General features: G+C 49.7%; 7 protein-coding genes across 7 annotated transcripts; 3 read left to right on the top strand and 4 right to left on the bottom strand.

The window, feature by feature from the left end:
• Positions 1–543, bottom strand: BCR38DRAFT_489425 (uncharacterized protein; the record flags this gene model as incomplete). Its single annotated transcript, XM_040864393.1, has 1 exon — positions 1–543. The coding sequence occupies one exon, from the start codon at positions 541–543 to the stop codon at positions 1–3; it is 543 nt and encodes a 180-aa protein (XP_040711424.1).
• A 2,650-nt stretch (positions 544–3,193) lies between these two features.
• BCR38DRAFT_447502 (PLC-like phosphodiesterase) lies at positions 3,194–4,831 on the bottom strand. The gene is made up of 5 exons (XM_040861156.1): positions 4,166–4,831; positions 4,049–4,106; positions 3,954–3,968; positions 3,645–3,864; positions 3,194–3,573 (listed from the first exon to the last, which is right to left on the bottom strand). The coding sequence occupies exons 1-5, from the start codon at positions 4,707–4,709 to the stop codon at positions 3,310–3,312; spliced, it is 1,101 nt and encodes a 366-aa protein (XP_040711423.1). The 5' UTR covers positions 4,710–4,831; the 3' UTR covers positions 3,194–3,309.
• A 1,786-nt stretch (positions 4,832–6,617) lies between these two features.
• BCR38DRAFT_527528 (uncharacterized protein) lies at positions 6,618–7,540 on the top strand (the record flags this gene model as incomplete). Its single annotated transcript, XM_040865397.1, has 2 exons — positions 6,618–6,635; positions 6,789–7,540. 2 exons carry the CDS (start codon positions 6,618–6,620, stop codon positions 7,248–7,250), a joined length of 480 nt encoding a protein of 159 aa, XP_040711422.1. The 3' UTR covers positions 7,251–7,540.
• On the top strand, positions 7,192–7,540 carry BCR38DRAFT_447500 (uncharacterized protein). The gene has a single exon (XM_040861155.1). The coding sequence runs from the start codon at positions 7,341–7,343 to the stop codon at positions 7,518–7,520; it is 180 nt and encodes a 59-aa protein (XP_040711421.1). The 5' UTR covers positions 7,192–7,340; the 3' UTR covers positions 7,521–7,540.
• A 1,981-nt stretch (positions 7,541–9,521) lies between these two features.
• BCR38DRAFT_447495 (autophagy-like protein 8) lies at positions 9,522–10,816 on the bottom strand. The gene is made up of 3 exons (XM_040861154.1): positions 10,314–10,816; positions 9,919–10,136; positions 9,522–9,861 (listed from the first exon to the last, which is right to left on the bottom strand). The coding sequence occupies exons 1-3, from the start codon at positions 10,401–10,403 to the stop codon at positions 9,810–9,812; spliced, it is 360 nt and encodes a 119-aa protein (XP_040711420.1). The 5' UTR covers positions 10,404–10,816; the 3' UTR covers positions 9,522–9,809.
• Positions 10,817–12,127: 1,311 nt separating this feature from the next.
• BCR38DRAFT_305352 (uncharacterized protein) lies at positions 12,128–12,514 on the top strand (the record flags this gene model as incomplete). Its single annotated transcript, XM_040854609.1, has 1 exon — positions 12,128–12,514. A coding segment is annotated over one exon (387 nt), but the record flags the coding sequence as incomplete, so codon positions are not given.
• A 6,355-nt stretch (positions 12,515–18,869) lies between these two features.
• BCR38DRAFT_460838 (WD40-repeat-containing domain protein) lies at positions 18,870–21,350 on the bottom strand (the record flags this gene model as incomplete). Its single annotated transcript, XM_040862464.1, has 3 exons — positions 18,870–19,912; positions 19,970–21,072; positions 21,103–21,350. 3 exons carry the CDS (start codon positions 21,348–21,350, stop codon positions 18,870–18,872), a joined length of 2,394 nt encoding a protein of 797 aa, XP_040711418.1.
• Between the last annotated feature and the right edge of the window lie 1,900 nt (positions 21,351–23,250).

Below are 23,250 nucleotides of genomic sequence, written 5' to 3'. Positions count from 1 at the left end.
TTAAAGTACCACACTACTAAATGCCACATCAACATAAACATGATCCCTCTCGCCCCTCGCAATAAAAGCCTGTAAACAAACCCTCAACCCCTCATCATCCAACTGCGCCAACACCGTAGTCCCGACTCTCGGCCCGCCCGCCCGCCTAGACCGACCATGATCATCGCCAAACGACCAAACAAATTGTACATTCTCCATGCGTATCATCTCGCACAACTGTTCCTCGGCGGTTTGAAAATGCGGCAGAAACCTTTCTAGTCCCAGTTTGGGGATGAGATCCGCGATGCGAGCTACGAATTCGCGTGTGCTTGGGGGCTGGTCCGGGTCCAGGATCATGAAGAGCGTGTTGTGCGCGTCGGATGTGTTGAAATGGATGGGGATGGCGATCTCGCCGAACTTTAGGGGTTTGGTGGTGTAGTTGAGTTTGGATAATATGTTGCTGGTCATAGGGGGCTGAGGCGGTCGGTCTGGTCTTTGGGGTACCGCACTGTACTGGTAGGGCCAATTCTGGACTGCATCTTGGGCTATGCGTTCCGTTTCCATAATTTTGGGGAGTTGACTCACTGGCCTGAATACTTTCCGCATGACAAGCGAATATAGGTTGTACGGAATACGATTTTGGAAGGCCTTAGATGTTGGTTTGGGCGTTATTTTAGTAGTGATGTTAAATTCTATCGCAGCCTACAACTCATTTGTGTATCTGGAAAGTTTTAGGAGCCATCATTACTTAAATAACTATTATTTTGAATGGAAATAATGTTCTGACATTCACGGTCATGTTCCCTTGGGATTCGTATTAGATTCACTCATCGTGACTCATTGCTGTATCCTCACACAAACATCTGACCAACCGGGTTTCCATAATTACATTGATTTGCTGGGATTAGTTGACTGGATGGTGCTAATTAGATTGTAAAAATCACTTAGAAGGTGGGCGACTTGGCGCAACAAAGTTCCAACAACGCTGTTCAAACCCTAGTCCGATGTACAGCTCGAATTATTGTGACTTCATATGCGCACCGTTTATAACACTCCCGCGGTGTTGACAATATTGTTTGGTTTCGTCGTTAGATGACCGAAGCTCTGAAGCTCTGGCGGCTGAAATGCGGGGCGTATGCTCTGATATCAACAATAAGACCAACAACATGCTGAAAGTCTTCAGCATCATCTCAGGTTCCTACAACTGAGATGTGACTTACGCGAGTCCAACATTTTATGGGTACTCTCTGCCCTAGCTAGTATTCTTCTTCCCCTTCGCCTTGCTTCTAGCATTCTCAATATGGGGACACGCTTTGTAGATCTACAACTTCTATACGACTTCTGTGGGGTTGTGGCAAACCTCTTAACCCTATTGGTTTTTCAATGCTCGCGTTGCATCTGTCTTCGACAGCCCGTGATTAAATTCGAGACAACCCCGTGTTGAGCTGGTTTCGCAGGCATTATGAGACACCCTTGATGGACGCGCTGCTTTCGATAGTATTGGGGCTATGGAATTTTATTTTTGCTTCTTTCATTCTTTTCATATTACGGGATGTTGGTCTCGGTGGGCTAATTCTTGGTTTCGGGATTTCAGGCTCTGGCGGCCTGGAAACCATTGCTGTTCTTATATTTGACTATATCGACGGTGTCAGACTTTTCCCCTCAACTTGTGGTGCTTCACCCTCGTATGGCTCTGGCATTCGATTCGACATAGAATCCCATGAAATAAGGCGGGCGCTACGGACCGTTCAGAGCTGTACATGCAATGGGGGGGTTTTCAGCATGATTCTGTTGCTTTGCAGAGAAAAAGGAAAGTATCTTTCGGACGAAGGAAAGCAAGGTTGAGGTGTAACAATACTTCTTCTTATTGGCCCCATTTTCTCCATGGGCGAGATTTTTTCAGCTAATGTAAAGTTATGTAGAGTTGAAATGGTCCAAGATTAGTCTTGGGTGGGTTGTGATAGGAGGCGATAGCAGAAGCTGACAGACGTAAATTAAAATATTATTATTATTATTAAATACGCCGTAGGCTTGAAGCCCCCGGTACCTCTACAAGTGCTCCCGTATGTCAAACCGTGCCCTAATGGCTGGACTAAATACATACGCTGCTACGTAGGTTCGCTCTATTAGCGACTGCGTTACGTCCACCACAATACTATGTTAGTTCTCACCCTACTAACAAAGTCCCCCTGAGAAGATCGATATTATCCGGGCCTAAGCGCTATCCGGCCAGTCCTGAGTAGCCACCTTGTGATAGTCCCGCTGACTACTGGTTTCCCCGTCGCCGTTGCCAGGTCTCTACATGTATGCAGCGGCCATGGTGCGATAGTGGCCCGTAGGCGCTCTCTCGATTCTTCCAGCAGGCCGCAAAAGAGGATTACGTGCTCTGCCGTCTCGGGGGCCTCTCCACAGCGGCATAGCGGCGAGTACACACCGAAGGCTCCTATCTTAAATAAGAAAGCTGATAGTCCTATTTTTCCGGTCCTGATCTGGCATAGGGTAGACGCCTCCGGTCGGTTTAGGTCTGAGTACTTGCCCTGTTTCGGCATTCGCATCGAGGGGCCCTCCGGCTCCTCGGCGATAGCGCGTCGCTGGCGGTCGTGTTGTGCTGCCCCGGAGAGCCATCTCTTCTCCCAGTGGTCTAGGAGGGCGGCCGGGACTTCCTTCGCCTTGCCTATCCACTCGGAGCCCCTAGCCTCCTTCTCTATCGTGTACCCCGCTGGTCTGAGCGATTGTGACGTCCGCTTCCGTCTCGCCGGCGTATCCTGTCGGAGTATGTGTGACGCTCTCGCGCTAAATTAAAATATACTATTCAAAATTCACTTACTTCGAACTGTATCAAAATATTTTAATGTGTTGTTCGTTACCTCGCAGGCAGTACACTACGTACCTCCTAATACCTCTACAATCTTGTTTTGAGAAGAACATCGAGTTTGAACACAGCCACATTTCTATTTACTATACTCACATATAACCTAGTCTATTTCATTTCGTCGGGTGATAATAGAAGGCCGACTGGTCCTACCTTAGTTCGTTTCATACAAAGAGTTCTTCCATGATCATTCATCATCCGCTAAAGTCAACTAAACAAAGGATTCCCATTCCACTGATTCTGGGGCTCTTATTGTCCTGTTACGACACGGATCTTCACATGAACCGCATGATCCCGATATGGTCACTCCACATGATCAACACCTGTCGGCTCATAGCAATACTCCATTGGGAGAATCTAAGAAGATAATATTTCCTGGCTGCAACGAACGATACAGGCGTGCCGATTCCCTTCTCTTGAGTTTGACCCGGTGCCACGAGACCCATGCATCCATCATGTTAAATAGCCATAAATAAAATAGTACAAGCCAACACAACTGCAATATTAGATGGGGTCTCTCGCCAGCGCTGAAAAAGTGAATTAGCCACCGAATCAGTTGCTGGTCCTTGACCTCCAGTTTCTTTACTTGGATCCTGCTGAGAACCACCAGTCTGACCCGAGTTCTCAGAAGTTTGATTCGCCGGAGTAGACACTTGGGTGGAATTTTCCCCATTAAGTTGATCTTGAACAGTTATGGCATCTCCGATGCTGATCCAGTCAAGCTGAATGCCTCGTTAGCACAATATCGTCTGTAGAATTCCATTCTTGCCGCGGAAGGTTCGCTGATGCTGACCAGAATGAAGTTTGGGTTGCGGTTGTATAAACCTGTGCAGATGTTGACCTGCGCCATAATTGATGCAGCGGAGTTGGTCGTTTCTGCCGCACTCCTATCTGGGATTAGGAGACCGGATGTGTTGGTGTCCAAGAAATGGTTGACAAGGGACATGCGGCCTGCAGGGGACGCTCCAGATGGTCGATCGATATTGCATTGTGGGAAGACTGGATCGGTCGTACTTGGATCAATTAGTCAGAATTTGGAATCCCACCTTTCCGGATGGAGAGATAAAGCGTCTGCAGGTATCGAGGCCAAGCTTTTACATACTCGAATGGTGTTTCACTGGTGAAATCGCGTCAGTATGGATGTCGAACAGAGCCTCTAGCTGAGCATCTGAGATGATCTGAGATGAGGCCACTTACAACATGAATGAGTTAAACTCATCCAGAATGTACGGCACCGATTTATCAGCCAGATAGTCTGCATGAATCATCAGCCAACAACCCCACGGCTTCCCCCTTTTCGTCATGCCCACAAACCCATAAACACGACCAACCTCTTTCCACTCCCCACCATCTCTCCCAAAGTAGGCCAAGTATCCAACGTCAAATTCCCCGGCGGAACAAACGCATAAACATCCACCCCAGCCCCCTGAAAAACCTCATTGAACTCTATACCCGTCTTCTTATCCGGGTTAGTAAGTAACAACGTGATCACCTCCTCAGGATTACTATCCAAAAACGTTTTGACGGTGCCCAAATAACCACTCAAAGTACCGGCATCTTCGAGTAAGCAGAGAGTATGGCATAGTTCAATCGTCCCATTGCTGTCGTGCGTTTGGATTTGCAGAAAGCGTATCCCGCTCGCGAGTTGACGGTCGATGGGCTCGAGTTGGTTGTCGGCGAGGCCCGTACCGACGAACGCGCTGTCGTGCGAGCCGATGAAGGTTATGTTGCTGTATCGGCGATCGCAGAGAGCCGCGTGGCCATTGCAGGTTGCGGCGGCTGCTCCTCTGGCCAACACACCCACCAGGAGGAATAGGGTGAATAGTTTCGACCGCGTGAGTTCGCTTGGACGGATCATGTTGAAAGTGACTGGCCAACCCGATATTCGACCATGTGAAGGATAGCGAATCGAGGTTCTTAAATTTGAATTTCTAAGCAACCAGAAAGGTTGACAAGCTTATTCAGGACCACCGCTACGCTCCGGCCCGCAACACGAGGCGATCTGCGTTGGGTTTCGCCATCCGAACTTTTGAAACCATTCAGCCAGATCATCCAAAGTGCTGCTCGGTGTGTAATTGCGTCATAGCACTGCAACTCGTAGTAGTAACAGGGAGAATTTGAACCGTCACTAATCCAGTATACCTCCGTGGTCAGGGACAATCCTGTGCGTCTAGCACTGGAATACTGCCCACCTGGCCACGGTGGACTGGAGGAAAGCTTAATGAGTCTTTTCGACCTTCAGTCAATTTGACTTTTTTTCGAAGCACGTATCTATACTTTACATAGTATATATGGCCTGATTTTGGCTGACGTGGTTCTGATGCATTTAACCTTTGTAAGATCCGGACCAATCAGGGCACATATTATCGTAATCTTCAATATGTTGAAGCCATGACTCGTCCTTTGAAATCAAGTTACAGACTCGAGAGGCTAATTTCTACGTCGTGGACTGCGTACAACTATGCAGACTGTATTATGGCGTTGAAGACCAAATTATCAAGAAGTGGATATACAGCCTGTCCAACAAGCTATTCAGCAGACCTCGATAATTGTTGAGGCTTTCAGGCCGGTTGCGAAGGTTTGGCCCCATAAACATAACCTTGACGAGACGAAGATAAGGTGTTTACGATGTGATGCACAGTAAGGATTTTCTAAAAGGGGGTCCTTGGTTGATTGCCAAGTGCCGAACGACCGCGATTGTGCCTGATGATGGCGCGCTCGGTTGATTGCTTTCAGTGGTTGATCGCCGTCAACTGACGAAGATGGGTTTCTGCAGCGCGATTTACGCCAAAGATCCGAAAAAGAACAGACACGATCGATCGTAATTAAAATCTAAAACACTATCAGTACACAAGCGGAAGCGTCAGAGGGCGCATAACCCGTGCGCAATACAGCATGTATTCGTCGTGGTGGTGGTGAGCTACAGATCTGCAGAAAATGTAGGGCTATCTAGATCACAGCGGCCTCGGACATGCGCTGAACACCTGACAACTGTAGAAATAATGCTTAGTTTAAGGTAAGAGGACATCACTTTTTCGATATCGTGATTCCATACAAGAGCTTGGCCAATTATGATTTTCCCTCTTAGAAGGCCAAGTATATCCGTTTTGAGCGATGTGTTTCGATGTTTCAAGCGGCACAGTTCATTTTCAGGTTTGAATGAGAGTTACATCGCATACCGAGACTTCCCGGCTGGTGCGCAGCTGGTATATACACTACAGGCAAGCAACGGTCCAGATCACGTCAGCACCAAGCCTCTCTGAATGAAAGCATGCATGCAGGACATGGCTACCAAATTATCGGCAGCAGCATTGATAACAAATGGTGGCAAACAAAAGAATAGCTGGCGACGGCTTAATAGATAATAGATAATCAAATAAAGTGTGTCTGTTGCGCCGTCCGTCATCTTTGAGGTTGTGTGTGCTAGTGTTCGTTTCATGAAACATCACATACACGCTCTGCAACCCCTGATACTTGCCGCCAACCTGGACAACCGCCCTCGTATTCTGGGTCAACCACGTGCCGAACCCATACTCCTCGATATAGAACGGCAACCCCTCATCAGTGTGACCATACACGTATAAAACGGCATCTGGGCCTTCGTTGGTCTTTTTCATTTGTCGTCGACCTTGTCGTCGAGGACTACGATGGGGGCGGCTAGCCCGCCCTTTATGGTGCACCAAATATTGAAAGGTGCCCAATTAATGTACGAAGTTGATCGCATTGTGGAGTTTATTTGCTAAAAGCACTTTTTGGCCGGTTGGTAATGGTAGGTGCTGGTAACGTAAGGGCTGCTGCAGCCGGAGAGTTGTTCTCAGACCACGACGTCCAGATATACCAGGATATGGACCGAGGAGCATACTGGCTCGCCCGCAACGCCTCGCTATCCATATCTGTCCAGGAACAGGACACCCTACTCCTCCACTTCCGGAACTAGCTCCGATGGTACAACCTCGCAGTCGAAAAAGTCAACCTGTCGGCTCAACCGCGCAAATCATCCAACCTCAACAACGACATCCTTTCCGACATAACACAGATCTTGTCCCGATATACAGACCACCGCAAAGACATCCGCTTCTTCGAGGCAGCAGGCAATAATTTGCTATCCGTCATCCGCTCGGGCGGGTCTATTCTCGAGTACATGAACCAAGACGGCCTACTGCGCGCATTCTACGAAGGAAACGCCCTGTGCACCGGCCCGGCGAGTCAATGGCTGGACCGCCTCGTGGCCAAGATCTCCCGCCGCTTTCCGAAACTGAACATCCTGGAGATCGGGGCAGGGACGGGTGCCATCACGTCTTCGGTTTCGAGGGCTCTGGATGGGGCGTATGCGTCGTATACTTTTACCGATATGTCGAGTGCGTTCTTTTTGCCGGCGGAAGAGGAATTTGGAGAGTAGGCTTGAGGTGTGGTCTTCAAGACGCTGAATATCGAGAAGGACATCGCGGGACAGGGGTTCGTCGAGGGCGGGTATGATGTTCTGGCCGTTATGAACGTGCTACACGTTTCTATTGACGTGAAGGCGACGCTTTCCAATATCCGCCGGCTGTTGAAGCCCGGTGGGTATCTCCTCGTGGGCGAGCTTGTGTTCACCGATCTAATCTTCAATGACATGACGGTGAGGACGCTTCCCGGGCGGTGGATAGGCGCTGAGACAGGACAGCCTTAGGGTCCGTTGCTTACTCTGGAGCAGAGGGATGGTGCTTTGAAGAGGTTGGGCTTCGCGGACATTGATACTACAACGCCGGATATCAGCTCTTCGCTGCCCATTAGTATTTATGTGGCCCAGGCAGTGGATGATCGAGTCACGTTGCCGCGCGAACCGCTCGCCGTTAAGGGGCATCCCCCTGGCGTAAGGGCAAATGCGCTGGCTATCATTGGAGGAACCACATTGTTTGTTTGCAAACTCAGCCGAGAGGTGTCTGATATCATTGCGCACCACTTCAGGTTTTCCAAAGCAAAGGGAGACAACTGATTAGCCAATTGCTCCCAGACATGGACAAGAATAAGCGGTACAACTCGAGACTGAGGTATGTCTTCATGACGAGCGAGGAGATCATCGCAAGCCAGGAGGCCACCGATGCCGAAGAAAATGATGTGATAGTTACTCCGCGTGCCTTGCAACCTTTTCCCACTACGCCGAAGAAGGTAGACGAAAACCCCGTAAAGCACCGCATACCTGGCCCGAAATGGAAAGCGATCATGCTTACGATAATGCAGAATCTGAAGGCAGAAATGGTCGAGACAAAAGAACATATGTCCAAAGAACTAAAATAAACCTACGAGCAACTCAAGCAGGCTCCGAGAAGCCTACAGCAGATCCAAGGGGAACTTAAGCAGACCAAAGACCAGCTTCGGCAAGCCCAGGTAGAAGCCCAGGTACAAGGCCAATAGACTTAGGAACTACTCCAGACCACTAGAATTATCCATGAGTAGCAAAGCCCCAACCGTCTTTTGCCGATGTTGCTAGGACACCGCCTAGAAGCATACCGTCTAACGTCCATATGCTGCTATCCTGACTTACCACCTATTGCCACTCCCTAATACTCTATTCTATACACTTAGAACATCAGCATAACACCAGCCCGCTTATATTCTATTTCATTTAGATTATCATATCAATACTTAAAGATTATAATAATACGATAGGACTTTACTAATATATCGTGACATTTACAGACAATCCCTCTAGTACTCAAAGGATGCGACCATAGCTATAATCTCCTTACCCCTTTAAATTCGGAGATCAAAACGCTACGGGGTAGCATCGCCCCTAAGAGTCTAGCTAGGATAATGTACCTACTTCTACAAACTTAGATAGGTAGCTGTGGGCGGCACAGGCAAGAGAGTTGTATTAGTGATGATGATGGGACTAACTACCAAAGGCTGCAGCTATGGAAGGGCTACCTATGGACAGTTGTCCTAAGCGCTGCACCCAGCACATAAGCGGTGTGCCTGGGGCACGCAACTATAGCTTATTGTTTAGCGTATACGGCTCTCCCTACGCAGAGAAATACTAGAATATTATCTAAATATACGATACAGAAGTTATCGAGGAGTCCTCGAAGTAAATTGTGGATAGCGGCAGCCTTAGTTAGCTTGAATAGTGTAACCAGACACGTATAGTGCTTTAACCCTACGGTCGAGTAGTTTCATCAGATATAGCGCCAAAAGAAGTACCGATAAGAGGACGAAGCGATGCTGGAGGTAACGTAAAGTAATACCATTGAGGGGACCTAGCCATTATGCCCCTAGAGAATATATATAATTCAACAACTGCACCAATAAGTTCCTGACGCGTTGGATGTGCGGATTGGGCTTACGTTCGTCACTGTGACAATTTGTCGCAGACAAGCTACGTCGATAGGGCAGTACTCAAATGTAAACAATCGGCAGTATGGTTCGCAGACCTCCCAGCATCTGGCTTCTCATGCCGTCCACGGGGACATGATAACGGCACTGGCTAGTACCATATGGCTAGGCACGAACCGGATAATCCGTGTCTGAATCTAGTCTTACGTGCCAACAATGTTGAATACCACTGTATTGGATACAGTCATTGTTGTTTCACCGGTTCCTCCAATTATCGCCTTCTAGATGCGGCCACAGCCGCATCCCGACTGATCAACAAGCATTTAGCTGTACATTACGTCTCCTCACATGCTAGAAATAACCGTGGACAAGCCGGGGACCTGTTGATTTTATTAAAATTCGCGTTCATTGAGGTCTAGTATTCCTTAAGTCATCGCGCGTACCACTAGAAATGAACTAGAAGTGTCATGACCCTGACCACTGGCAGTACGTGGGCCACTCCACGACTCAATGTTTCGCGTCTACAACCCAAACCCTGGTCCTAGCCGTAATTCATCGCGTGTTGCTGCCAGTGACCGTCGCATCGTTCCGAAAGACCAACCGTAAACGCCAATGGGGTATGAATGAAAGGAGTAGCCAGGGGGGGTTACACCGACTTGCCAAAGGTGTTCTCGCCCGAGTAGGTGATATAGAGGAAGCTAGTTGCAGAGTTAGCATACGATTACGTCATGGAAGAAAGGAAGCAGTCGACGTACCCATCCTCGTCCTTGTGCTCCTCGTAAATGCTGCTCATCAGCGCAGCGGTCGGTGGCAGGACCTCATCGACGAAGATGAAGATGGCCTTCTCGGGGGAGAGCTTGATGCGCTTGCGGATGACGTAGACGAACTGGCCTACGGTAAGATCGGCAGGGACGAGATACTTCTTCTTGTCAATAGTAGCGATATCCGACTTCTCGACCTTCTCACAGATGACCTACAGACAATGTCAGATGGCATAAAGATAACGGAGCGGCAAAGCCGAAAGGGGTCGAGGCCCCAAAGTTTAATGACGCGTAGTGACGACGGCATTGAGCGATCGCCCGACGATAAGTGGTGAACCTCACCGACGGCGAACATGCCGTGACGATGCAAAGAAGGAAACAATACTTACAGGAATGCGGTCGGCATATTTCTGTCGGATGCGCTCGGCCTCAGCCTTGCGCTTCTCGAAGGGGTGCTCATCCTTGAACTTGGATCGCATCTTGGCGGTGGATGATGGTAATGGATACGTTACAAAAGAGGTCGGCAGCGACGATTCGACGCAGGCGACGATGATCCGAATGGAGTTGGGGATCAAAGAATAGTTCCCGCAGTGGTGTTGATGAAGTTGATGTAGGTCGCGAAATGGGAAATGGGGTGGACAAAGTGGAAGGAAAGAGAGGTTGCTCGCAGATAATTGATAATCAGAGAAGGTTGTAGGTTGACGTGGGGTGGAAGGCTGCCTGACCAAAGGAACACAAGAGGCAGCTGGAAAGGCAAATTGCGGAGGCAAGCGCGAGTGGTCAAGCGGGGCAAGCGGATTGGGAGGATGACTGGATAACGTGACGCACTGACCAGGTAAAGCCGAAAAGGGGTTAGCTGGGACCTCATCAAGAGGTCACTCTCGGTCAGTCGGTGAAAACTAGCAACAAAGGTTTAGATAAGTCACACCTTGTATGGACTCATCAGTTTTGCTGACTGCATTATTAATCAACTTCATTTATGCACTTAACAGCGCCTCCTCAGAGTCATGCTGACCTTTGCAAAAAGTGGCCACCCTCTGTACCCAGTCATCGCAGTATCCATGCAGGGTAGCAGGTGATGGCCCAAGCTCCAATCCAGCAGGTCGCGTCATAGCACATCAGCTTCAATCCCAATCCATTTAGATAACAGCAGCAGCAGCAGCAACAACAGCGCTGTCGGTTCCGATAAGGGCTATGCTTGATGCCCAGTCATGAAGTTGCTTGCTGAGTGGTCTCTGTTGAAGAAGCGGTTTTGGCCTCAGGATGTTGTGCGAGTGTTTGCGACAGCTTCTCTGACGACTGACTTTTGGCGCCTGTGGTTCCTTCCAATTTCATGAGCTTGTGCTAATTGATGTTGCGGCAGACCCAACAAGCCTCACACTGCATCCCACTGTAGAGTGCTTCAGTGATTTTGTTGTCTTGCAGAACTTTGGGAAGGACTCAGCCAGCGTAAGCAACGAATGGCCCGTCCAGCCTTCTTGCTCCTGTGCTATCATCGTGCGATATACCAGGACAGTTATTCCGAAGCTTGGAAATTGCCATTTCTCTCCGGGATCGCATGCATCGCATCATAACATCACCGCAATCCTGCACTTGATTCCCAGGGCATCGTGCATGTTTGTTAGTTGCAGGGCATCGATGCACCCCGCTACCCATGGTGCCAGCCAAAAGCACATGATCTGATCGGATAGCTGGCCATAGAAAGACAACAGCTGCTCAGCCTCGCCGTGGACAGGGTTACAGATCCTGGACTATAACTCATTGCAGCAACTTCTGTCAATATCGTGGACATTTGTTGAGCCATGATGCAGGTATCGGACCGGGCGACGAATTAGATACGGTGTGGTTTGGTCCCATGCGGCAAGATATCCATTGTTGGAGGTGGTACAATGCTGTATTGCTGAATCCTACAGCAGGATTTTTTAAGCGTACTTCGTAGGTGAGATCCAGCTACTGGGCTGGGTACAAAGGGACAGCTCAAGACCATCGTGGGGCTTCCCAGAAGCTCGTCCACCAGAATTCGGTCTCCTTCCCTCTATTGCACCCACGTTGGCTCCGGATGCACTTTGCTGTCACCGTAATGCCGTCAACCATGCGTATTCTCAACTTCATTCTTCTCTCCACCACGGCTTTGGCCGCATCCCTCACCCCAAGGGCCTTTCACCCCACGAAATGTCTGTCCACGTCCCCGTTCTCGACCCCAAAGGCCATCGCGTCCACCTACGCGCAGCTCATCGGGAACTACTCCCCCGCCCTAGCTGACTCCTTTCTAACCTCCAACTTCACCGACACCTCAGACTCTATCAACGCACTGGCCGACATAATCCTGGGGTCCGTCACCTTCCCGTCCAAGGAGGCCTTCGAGACTTCTCAAGCGAACTCCCTCAAGATCCCGCTCTTTGTCACGTCCATCAATGCTGTGACATGCGATACGCTCGTCCTGCGATGGACACAGACGTTTGGCCCGTCGAATCAGCCCGTGGCGGGGATCAGTATCTTGATTCTGATCTGGGATGAGGCCAAGTGGAAGCTCAAGACGCTGTACACGGAGTTCAACAGCTTGACCTACTTCCAGAATACGGGTGGGAACTGTGCAAGGCCATCTTAAGTCTCGGGAAGTGGTATCTCCAGACAGAGAACGGCAGGTGTGTTGGGCGGTGCTGACCGGTTATCAACTTGTGGTGTTCAACTGGGGCATGCAATGGGACTTGGCATGAAGATGCTCACGAAGGGGTATACTGGATTGATGGGTGTTGTCTCGTGCGCCCTTGGTGGATGCCACAGCTACTTCGTGTGTCGCCATCAGCACAGCTTGACAGTCGTGTAGTCGCGACACTTCGTAACAAATTCAACCGGGCCTGTTTCTCCTCGTGCTGTCAAAATGTAGTTTCTGCGTTGTCTGTGCGAGTATGTTCACGCAGTGTTCGGAATGGTCCATTGGGCAACATGTATCATAGCTATTTTGGAAATCAAGTGGTGATGGACAAAATGATTACTGCTGGACTCAAGTACTTCATTCTGTTGCCCATCGTTCGATGGGTTGTTTCTTTTTCGAGAGCTGCATTGTGACATTTCTTAACCAGACCAGTTCCTGGCCAGTCTTACTTAAAAGGGGCAGTTAAATGGTAGCGAGCGATCATTGAAACATACACCCCTTGCGGAGCCCCAACGCCTGTGTCGCTGAAATTACGGTCACACTGACTTCAATTCCGCTATATTTCCCACCTCTCACAACCTCCTTATCCATAGAAATTTGTTTAAAATGTGTTGACGTTCCATTCGGGCCCGCGCATATGAAAGCCCACCCGGTTCAAGTGGCTTCTTCGGGCCAACAAGACGCTTCTCCCAATGGCCCTCACCTCAGATTTGTTTCCTGTTTCACGAATCGGGCCGCATGTCACATTTCGAGCTATTGTGCCGCCATCGTATTGTCAAGTGCGCATGGCTCGAACACAATTTCGACAGGGCGATTCGACACTAACGTCCCACACCTACATCCGGGACACCCCCACATGTGGGATGCCCTACAAATGACACTGTATATTATAACCATTAACTTCAACCTTTTTACACTTATTCTAATGCGAATACAATACAGCTTTAACCATCACTAGGGTTTTCAGACTCGCTAGACTCATCTGTACTATCCTCAATTTCACCAGCCTCGACTTGAGCTTTCCGAATAGCCTTGATATTAGTAAACTTCGAATTTGGGCTCGTCTTGATCTTCCTCCGCTTCCTAGCCCTACTAGCCACAAGCTCTGCCTCTATTGCCTCAATCCTTCGCTGTGCGATAGCTAATTGGTAGTCCTTCTCATCAAAGCCCTTTTGAACTTTCAGAAAGAGTAGCCGCTGGGTATTTGGATCACTATCAAGCTTGCTGAATAAGCTGAGTTGATCTTGGAGCTCATCTCTCCTCTTAGGCGTTGACCAGGCTACTGCTGATGTCTCTCTAACGCCCAGTCCTGACTACTAGAGTGCCCTTTGCAAGTCTGACTAGGCTGTTTGATTGGTGCTGACGTATTCTCAAGGAGGAGGGGGCTCAGAAGGGGTCTAGCTATGCTCGAACGCCAGAGACCAGTATATTTCCATCCACTGATAATGTTCTTAACGGTCAGTGCTGCTAGACGTGCCTTTCTATAGCAGAGGATAAAGTTTCTCTTCCCTACGGCAGTAGTAGTATCCCATTGGTTAAGGTAACCAAGCTCTTTCTTATAGGCTGCCTTGAGGGGTCCAAAGATTGACTGATCGAGAGGCTGGAGAACGTGGGATGTATGTGGCGGTAAGAAAAGCAAGTGTATCTTGTTTATAAAGCAGAGGTACATAAACTCTGTCGTTTCGTGGCTACTATGCCCATCTAGGATAAGTAACCTAGTCTCTTCAGGGTCCTCTGATTAAGTCAAAGCAATAAAGATCTTTTATAGCCACTCGATAGCCGTAGAGTCTGAAGTCCACCCATTCTCTGTTGCTGTAAACCTCCAGGCTTCGTATGGAGTCAAGTCCAGAGGAAACTACTGCTTCTGGACAGACTTCCCCTTGTATGTCACAAGTGGGGGTAGTGCAGTACCAGTCGCAGAGATACACTCTGTAAGATGTTCAAGCTCGAGATCCAGGCTGTTTCTTCCGTATAGAATGAGTCTCAGATGATCCTAGAACAAGACTATTTGATCCTCTACCTTCTAGAATACCTGTCTCATCCGTATTGTATCGATTCGAGTCCTTAATAGCTTTGATCTCAGGGATAACGAGGTATTTGAACCGTTGCCTGATCACATTAGCTGAGGCTCCATTAGTACGCTGGGAATCGATAGCTCTGCTTCTCTGGACCTTGACTGAAGGGTTCCTCTTGATAAAAGCCTGGACCCAGTTCTTTCCAAGTGGTTCGGTGTCTCCGTGGATCTGTAGGATACGCTCGGCGAAGTCTTTGAGCTGTTGATGGGTTGGTGGGAGGCCTAGGGCAGCCTGGATTCGAACCCATTCAGCCAGATGAGATTCCTGGGCTGGAGAGAGCCTCTGGTAGTCAGCGAAGGCTATATCTCTTGACTGGGCTCCCTGAATCCGTCGTGAAAGAGTAGACCTTGGGACACCATGCTCATATGCTGCTTTTCGGAGGCTTTGACCGGTAGCTATTGCTTGAAGAGCTCGATAGATATCATCTTCGGTATATTGACTCATATTAGTGTAACGAAGGCGTATGTAAAATTTCGTAACGATCGAATCGATATTAGTAAAGAAAAAAGAGGTTGAAGTTAGAGGCTAGCGGTGTTGATGAGGCATTTTTGGGTGTCCCACATGTGGGGATGTCCCGGATGTGGGTGTGGGACGTTAACTAGAGGGCGCCGCGCAATCGATGCGAGCATCGACGGACTGCTCACCCCGAGGCAAAGCGAACATGATTGGACCAAATAACATACATCAGAAAAGTGCCACCATATGGCAGGTCTTCCTCGAAACTTTCATATGCCAAGGGAGTTCGTTATCGCCAAGGATCACCGTGATGTCCCGCGCACTAATAAAGGCTTCACCCGTGCAGTGGACCGCATCATATGAGAGATGCATGCATGTGCCCTACCGATAGGAATTCGTCCACAGATCCTAAGAACTTTCCAAGGGCGACATACTTAAGGATCTTCTTATCCGAAGGTTTGCGATGGCAGGATCGAAGTTCTACCATCTATGTGTGCTGGGAAAACGATCTTCATAACCATTCTCAATATTCACGGGAAATTCTGAGGCCCTTTTCCTCACTGACCCATTCAAAAACAGGTTCGATGATAGCAGACAAGCTTGATTGGGCCGCCTCGAGGCAACATTTCCAATGTTGAGTTCAACCACGAGACCGAGTCAAAGCCCGAAACAAGCACGTTCATCCTATGACAGTTAGCGTGGGCATCGTGAATGTGCCAAGGCTCGCATTTCCCCACGGTCTAGAGAACACTTGCGCCGCAGGGGACTTCGTTCAGTGACGGCTTGCGCGCGGCTTACGAGCTCGCACTGCAAGAACCAGAGCCTTTTGAGTAGATTTCATGGCGGAGTAACAAGGTTACATACGAGACGAAGTGGACAGGAACCACTGCAAGAAGACCTAGGTGGGTTGCAGAAATGATCGGGGGCCAAATCAGGTCTATTCACTGGGTGCCAATTTCTAAGCCTCATTGTAAAGCTGTTTGTTGTTTGACAATATCTAGCCTTATGGCCAGGTCCGTGCATTGCGTGACATCCAGGCAATTCCAGAAGCAGAAGGACATTGTGGGCAATGCAGACAAGAGTTGTACGAATGATGATGATGATGAAGACGGGACTAACTCCCAAAGGTTGCAGCTAAGGGAGGCTATCTGGGGGCAGTTCGCCCGAGCGCTGCACCTAGCACACAGGCGGTGTGCCTAGGGCACGCAACAGAAATTGTTACCACAATAAATCACAGCCTAGAGACTGTCTAGTGGCATTTGTGTCGCGAATAATAATGGGACATACTTAAGGTATATGTACTTGGCACCAGGATGGCGGACCGGAAAGATAGAGACGCCAACGTAGCCGCTACAAACAAATATGTCCGAGACCTGCCTGCACTGACGCCACTAGAAGAGTAAAACAAGCGAGACAGGGTAGTATTTGAAGAAACAGAGACCGAGCAGAGTATAGCAAGAAGTCGAAGTGCAGGTGTTGGACATGTGATAGTTATGTACTAATATGGGCCCACAAGTCTGCATGATTAGATTCTGCAAACAAAGCTGAATCGTTTGGGGCATGTTGAGAGAGCTAGTATATTTACAGTTTCAATAACCGGGGCTCGCATGGCGTCATTACCACTATTATTGTAAATTATCTCAATGAAGCTCGGTAGATTTTGTTCAACACTTTCAGGCTTAGCAGTCCAAACCTCTAAAATCCACATGAAATGATGTGGAATTGACTGCATCCACTCGAGTGTTTATGCATATTCACTCGTGGTTCGATCAAATCATTCTTCCTCGCTCTGGCCTAAGGTATCTACAGGCAAAGGTACATAGCCCCGTGGAACAGAGATATCGACCCAGTTATTCTCGGTGATTAGGTAATCTGTGATTATTCTGCCATTTATACAGCGTCTCGTCCTTGTACTTGTGGTTGATTATGAAACCATGGAGCGACTTTGGGTTGCTCTCTACCCAGTTGTACGTGACGACATCGGTGCTGGCAGAGCACCGCCGAGGGGCTGTTCTCCAAGTCCTTTCGAGCCAGCGCGACATAGACGGAGAAGTGGCGCCACAGCTACGCAACTATTGACTGCCTCAAGACAGAACCAACAGAAGGTGTCGTTACAATGTTCAGTCTCCCGAAGGTGGAGGTGTGCCGGCCTACACAGCGTACAACTGCTTTCTCCTGGGTCACTTCGTTTGGGACGTATTTGAAGTGCTGGTAAAAGTAAACCGGGAACGGATCGGAACGAATATCAACGCCTGACCTCGCCCCTGCATCTCCTGCCGCCCCTGCTTCTGTCCCTGTTCAGCCTGCATCCCTTCCTAGTAAAGCTGTGCCTCCTCCCAAGTCCGCCTCGCCTCCCGCCAACATGGGTCTATGCAACTCCACCAGTTGATCCCAGCTTCTCTCCATGGCTTTGGAATATCCACCACCGGCTACCAACGTGAAGGAGAAGGTGGCATCGGGGTTTCACTCGGTTTTAGCCCGCGTCCGGCCTTGGTAATTCACGAACCAGAATCTCCCCTCGTATCCATTCTACATCGTAACTGTCTCACACAAGAGCTCCTTCAATCCCATGACTCACGGTGGGAAATCTTTCATGAAATGCGGAACAGCGATATATAACCACCCTGTTCAGCTGTATCATAACTGTGAATTCTGTTCATACCAGCCATTTGACGTAATGCCAATGGTACATACTGCTGACGCTCACAGTCATTTACTGAAATCAAAGGACTCACTACTGCGGTACAACAGATTCACACCAGTGATGTGATATCATGCAAATTTTCAGCAGTGATTGGTAGAATCAGGAATCCCTCCCAGTAAAGAGGTATGCATTCATTCCTTTCCCATCTTACAACGGTGCTGGTGGATCACAGCTCATCACCAGTTATCCTTGTACACTACGCGATGAAGCAATCTATTGAGGTTGTACATCATCAGTTTCCACATCTGCTCTCAGAAATCGCAATTGAGCTGCTGATCATGTCAAAGTCGTAGTTGCTGTGGAGGATCGGACACAGCTCTTGGCCAAGCTTCTCCTACGAATTGCATCCAGAAAGGCTCGGGGATGGAGGAATTTGAGCTTCCTGTTACCCTTGTATTGCTGTTCATCGAAGACACGAGTCCAATGCCTTATTTAGCTCTGCAATTTACTCTTCGCATCCCGCGCACACAGAGTTTCAAGGAAAGCTTTCGCCTCTTGTGGGCAAGCATCATGTCTTGGAGAAACAATGGAGCTACGGAAGTAACGAAGCTGTAAATTAGAGTTATACTACAAATCAAGCTATGTATAACCCGAAAACAGTGCGTGCTCAGCGGATAGAAGACCGCTACAGCATGTGGATTTATGGTAGTAACGATTCGACTTCAGATGTATGTCCTGTTGGAATATACCACCATTAGAAAATCCAAATTGTTTCCTGAACCTGCCTGGCCGCTCAGCAAGGCTTATGGTGCTGCCATTCGTTGCTCGAGTTGGATTGTGAACCCTATTCGACCAATCTGCTTTCGTCAGCGCGCATGCATCCTTACTACAGTACTACAGTATCACCTGCTTACCAGTGGCGCGGTTAAATGATTTTATACTAGCCGTTGCTATGAAGCAACAAGCCTATTACTGCTCATAACAGTCTACTTACCTTCCACGGGAGTACCTCTGCCCAAGCTAACGGCCAAACCACCGGTATAACCCATTGTACCTCGCGGTTTCCGAACAAGAAATAAAACATACCGCCACCAGCAGAGCTGCCTGCTGATTCTCATCGAATAACATCCCCTTCCTTATCAATCCCCTCCCCCATCTCTAAAATATCGCTGCCGCCCAATACTCCCGCCCCCATGCCCGTCGTCGCCTTCCGCCCCGCAACCCATACTTCGTGAAATTTGACGCTCTTATCGCTGCAAGCGACGACAATACAGCCCTCCTGCTCCGTCCTAGTCTTATTCCTCCCCCTCCTTCTCGACTCGTCCTCACCCCCCCTATCCATGCCCCCCGGCCCTCCCGGGTACGCGACCGCGTATAGGGCCCGCAGCGTCTGGTCGTTGCCCATCTTGCCGTCGTCCCATTTCACCGCCGCCACTTGTCGGCATTCGGGCCAGCTGAAGACGGCGATCCGGACATTGTGGTCGGGTTGCGCGAAGCCGAATGTTGCGGCTATTTCTCGTCTTGTCGTGCTCCAGATTAGAGAGGTGACTTGGGCTGAGACGGAGATGGTAGCTAGGGTTGCGCCGGAGGACGTGTGGAAGAAATGTATCATCTTGTCGTTGGAGCCGCCGCCCGTGGCCAGGAGGTTGGGACGCCAGGGGCAGAAGGCGATGGCTTTTACGGCTGCTTGGTGGGGCCAGACCTGGAGGGCGTCTGAGGCGGAAAAACTGCGGAATTCGGGCGCCAACGGCGAGATGATTGTGGCAGGTAGAGGACTGATGGTTGCGGAGTGAGGCCTGATTGGGTCTGAAGAGGATTGTGTCCAAGTCGGTGACCAGGGATTGGTCATTGCTGATGAGGTTGGTGAAATAAGACGGGGAAGCTCCGGGATCCTATCTGTGCTGCGCGCGCTTTGGGCAGCAGTGCCAAAGCCCGGAGCTGGAGTATTGGAGGTGGTGGATGTAACTGGACGACTGTTCTCTCGAGATTCAACGGGTTCTAAGATCTTATCCACGCTGTAGAGACAACACAGATTATCATTGCCGCCCGTTGCAAACTGCTCGCCGTCCGGGGACCAAGCCAAGCCACAGACCTGTTGCGTGTGGGGTTTGATGCGGGCGAGCAGCGTCACTGCCCCTGGCCAGTTGTCGCGAGACACTTCCTAGGAATCGGGCCATTCGACGGCGTAGTAGTAGACATCGCCGCCCTCCTTACCGACGAGCAAGTCTTCATTCTCGACTAGAAAACCGGGATGGGATGGGTTTAGGGATGGACGCTTCGTGTCGACTGGTCGCCAACTAAGGCAAGCAACGGGGGAGTGATGGTAGGCGTTGAAGCGAGGCATTGGGGCCTCGTACCGAGGAGGTAGGCTGTCGAACATGGACAACAGGCTGAGCGACCCTACCTCGCCGTTAGACCGGCCCAAGGCAAGAATAGACTTTTGACCTTGGTTGGATGAAAATGCTAGAGAGGTGAGCCACCATTGATGAACGGGATCCCTAATGCCGGGATGAAGGAGCATGACACCTGATGGTTCCGACCATCCATACACTGCGTTGCCAAGCCCGACAGCAAGTGTATCGCTGGTCTCAGAATATGCCATCATGGAGCAGTAGAAGTCGTCTCGGAGGCCAGGAGCATCGAGAACCTTGAAAGGAGCATTGGGGAGGATCACACCTTCAGCATGGCGCTTTGGCGTGTGATCCTGATTCGACCACTCGGTACCAGTCCAAGTCGTCTTGGCGATGTTTGGTCGAGTTCTGATCTTGCTCTTGCAGCGAGGGAATGTGGAGTAGCCGTCGAAGTCGAGAATGCGCTGGGCTCGGTCTATGTTGAGAGCATAAGCAAGCCGGCCCTCGTGCTTTTCTTGCTCCTCCTCAGACCTAGGACGAGCAGAGCTGAAAGAAGTGGTGTAAAGAGGGGCATTTGTTCCACTGGCGATGTATCGGCCTCTGCCACTGTCGACCGCTGATCCGCTGGGGGCAGTGCCGCCTATTGTCCATACTGCTCCTACGCTGATCTGACGAATCGGATCATTCAATCCGAGCAGTGTTCCTCCACGTATGTCAGTGTTGTCAGACCGCGAAGACCTGCGAGTGCTTGCAGTAGGTCTTCGGCGATGTGGGCGGAAGCAAAATGCGTCTGGTGTGGCCGCCTCGTTCCGGATCAAACGCTCCGATGTAGATAGTTCGTGAGCCTGCTTGTTCGTCCGAAATCGATCTCCCACAGGGGTAGAATGCTCCCTGGATGGCACAAAGCGGTCGGGATATTGGGATGATCCACCTCGCTTGGACGGGGTTGCCCCGACCGACAATTGCCTTCGTGACACATTTACAGCGGTGTCGGACCAGAAAGCCGAGGGCAGGCCGGGACGTGGGCTTCTGATTCGAGGTAGAGTAACTGGTGTCGTTGTAGAGGTATCATGGCTGCCCGATTGGTCTTCATCGGATGGAGACCAAGTACCATCACCGGCGACAATGTCGGCGATGCGTTCATGTTGGATGGTGCGGGAAACTGAACGAACAGTACAGCAAGGTTGGGCTTTTGGCAGGTCTGGCTTGGCGGGTATCTTAACTTTAAGTCGTAGGCCCCCCATGGTAATAGTAAACGAAAGAATGCTGGACGGCTACTCAAAACTGCCACAATCGATGCGGCCTAGGGAAGAGAAGGAGGAGATGAAAGCATTGGGAATGGAGGCAAATGACAGTTGTCTAATCCCATCTTGCGGGAAGGTGCCCTTTACGAGCCATGCAGCAGGCGCGAGTGTCAGGCCATATCTCAAGGCAGGTACTTAGCACGGATAGGGAAAGGAGTGACTTATGTGCCCGAGAGACGTAGAAAGAGCATGCAAAGGCATGAACCGAACATGCCGCGCGATTGGAACTTCGTTCTTCAAGTGGTTGATGTCGCTGGCTCGTTGTACTGAGAAAAGTCCTGGAGTCCTCTATTAATTATAGCTTGCATACTGCGATTACCTTTTCGGGGGATTAGTACAATGCGATAGGAATGAAACAAATGGGTATTATGGTCTTGGAATTAATCGAGGTACTCAGGCGCCAATCCGCCTTTAAAGTGGTTAGCATTCATCCCCGACTGAGACCAAGTATCAGGCAATTTCCTGTCGCTTCTCATGTGGCATCGTACTTGGAGGACATGGAGACACATTCCCCAATATCGGCTTGTAAGTATATATTTTTCTGGGCAAAAATAGAAGACCTAGTGACTGCCTTCGTGGATGCCAGCTAGAACAAAGTCTAACCCATCCAATAATCTCGCTTGAGGGCGTAGGCCCCTGAAAGGCCAGCTATGCCAAAGAAATCCAATAGGCATTTCCGCCCGTTGCATGCCACCCTTTTGACTCTCAGATATGAACCCGAGTCTTCATCCACCATAATCGTGTGTGGTAGGCTATGGTGAGGGATCTTGGTAGCAATAATTACCGTTCTTGGTTCTCGTACTACTAGTCCATGGACGTTGGCCTGCCACCACCAACAGCAGAATATCAATAGTGCACACAAACACAACCACCACTAAAGAACAGCACCATGTCTACGACTTGAGAATTTCAGCCCTATTCCATGGTTGGGGCCCGTGACAAGACCGACATGGAGACCAGCCCCTTCTGGATGATTCCCCGATATTCATACGTAATCAATAACGATGCCAAAACGGTGAAGTTTGATGAAACCCCTCGCATCTTGGTTAACTGCGCTGTCCAGTTGAACGGCAGTACTACCTCCTCATAGTTATGCACCTGGGTGGCATCGAGTATCATGGGGAGTGCAAGCCCTCCTTTGCGAGCTGAAATAATTTTAACCCGATGCTAGTCATAATTAAGACCGCGATCCCGTATAAAAGCCCATAATGACGGGGAATCTATTCACAGAACTACTAGGCAAAGTAGTGGGACAGTTGTCTAAAGGCCTTGAAAGCTAGTTCTTAGTCAAATTGACGAGGAATGCGTCAAGGAACCAAGCACATTATCTTCTATACACTGCACATCATTGACAAGGGGAAATGGATTGAAAATAGGCACACAAAGGCTGAGTCTCCCACGGCGATAGCTGGACCCCGGCGAGCATTTGACCCGAGAGGTGTCGACGAAGCGCTGCCTAATATTTTGTTGATGACACGAAAGAGTCAAACTCAAATACCGGAAAAGGTGTCGCAGTCAACATTAGAGGCGATAGCCAACCGGGCCCGCTGAACAAAAATTCGGCCACCGAATTTGGACCACCTATTCTTCCGAGCTACTCTCGGTCCGGGGAGGTATTGACAGAGGGAAAACACGTGGCGTTGTTGAGGGTTTCCGGGGTTTCTCAGACACCGAGGCGAACAAGATATTCGTCTTCATCACAAGCATGAGAATGAACACTCCTGATTTCCCCAATCTCAACATCGACGAAGAGATTCGGAAGCTTGGCAATGGCGAACGGAGTCAAGATTGAGTAGGAAGGAGATCTTAATTCGCAATTTACCGTTGGAGCGTGGCGTGC

The sequence above is a fragment of the Pseudomassariella vexata genome, assembly GCF_002105095.1.
Source record: "Pseudomassariella vexata strain CBS 129021 chromosome Unknown BCR38scaffold_16, whole genome shotgun sequence".
Classification (NCBI taxonomy): domain Eukaryota; kingdom Fungi; phylum Ascomycota; class Sordariomycetes; order Amphisphaeriales; family Pseudomassariaceae; genus Pseudomassariella; species Pseudomassariella vexata.
This window is presented reverse-complemented; position numbering and strand designations above follow the sequence as displayed.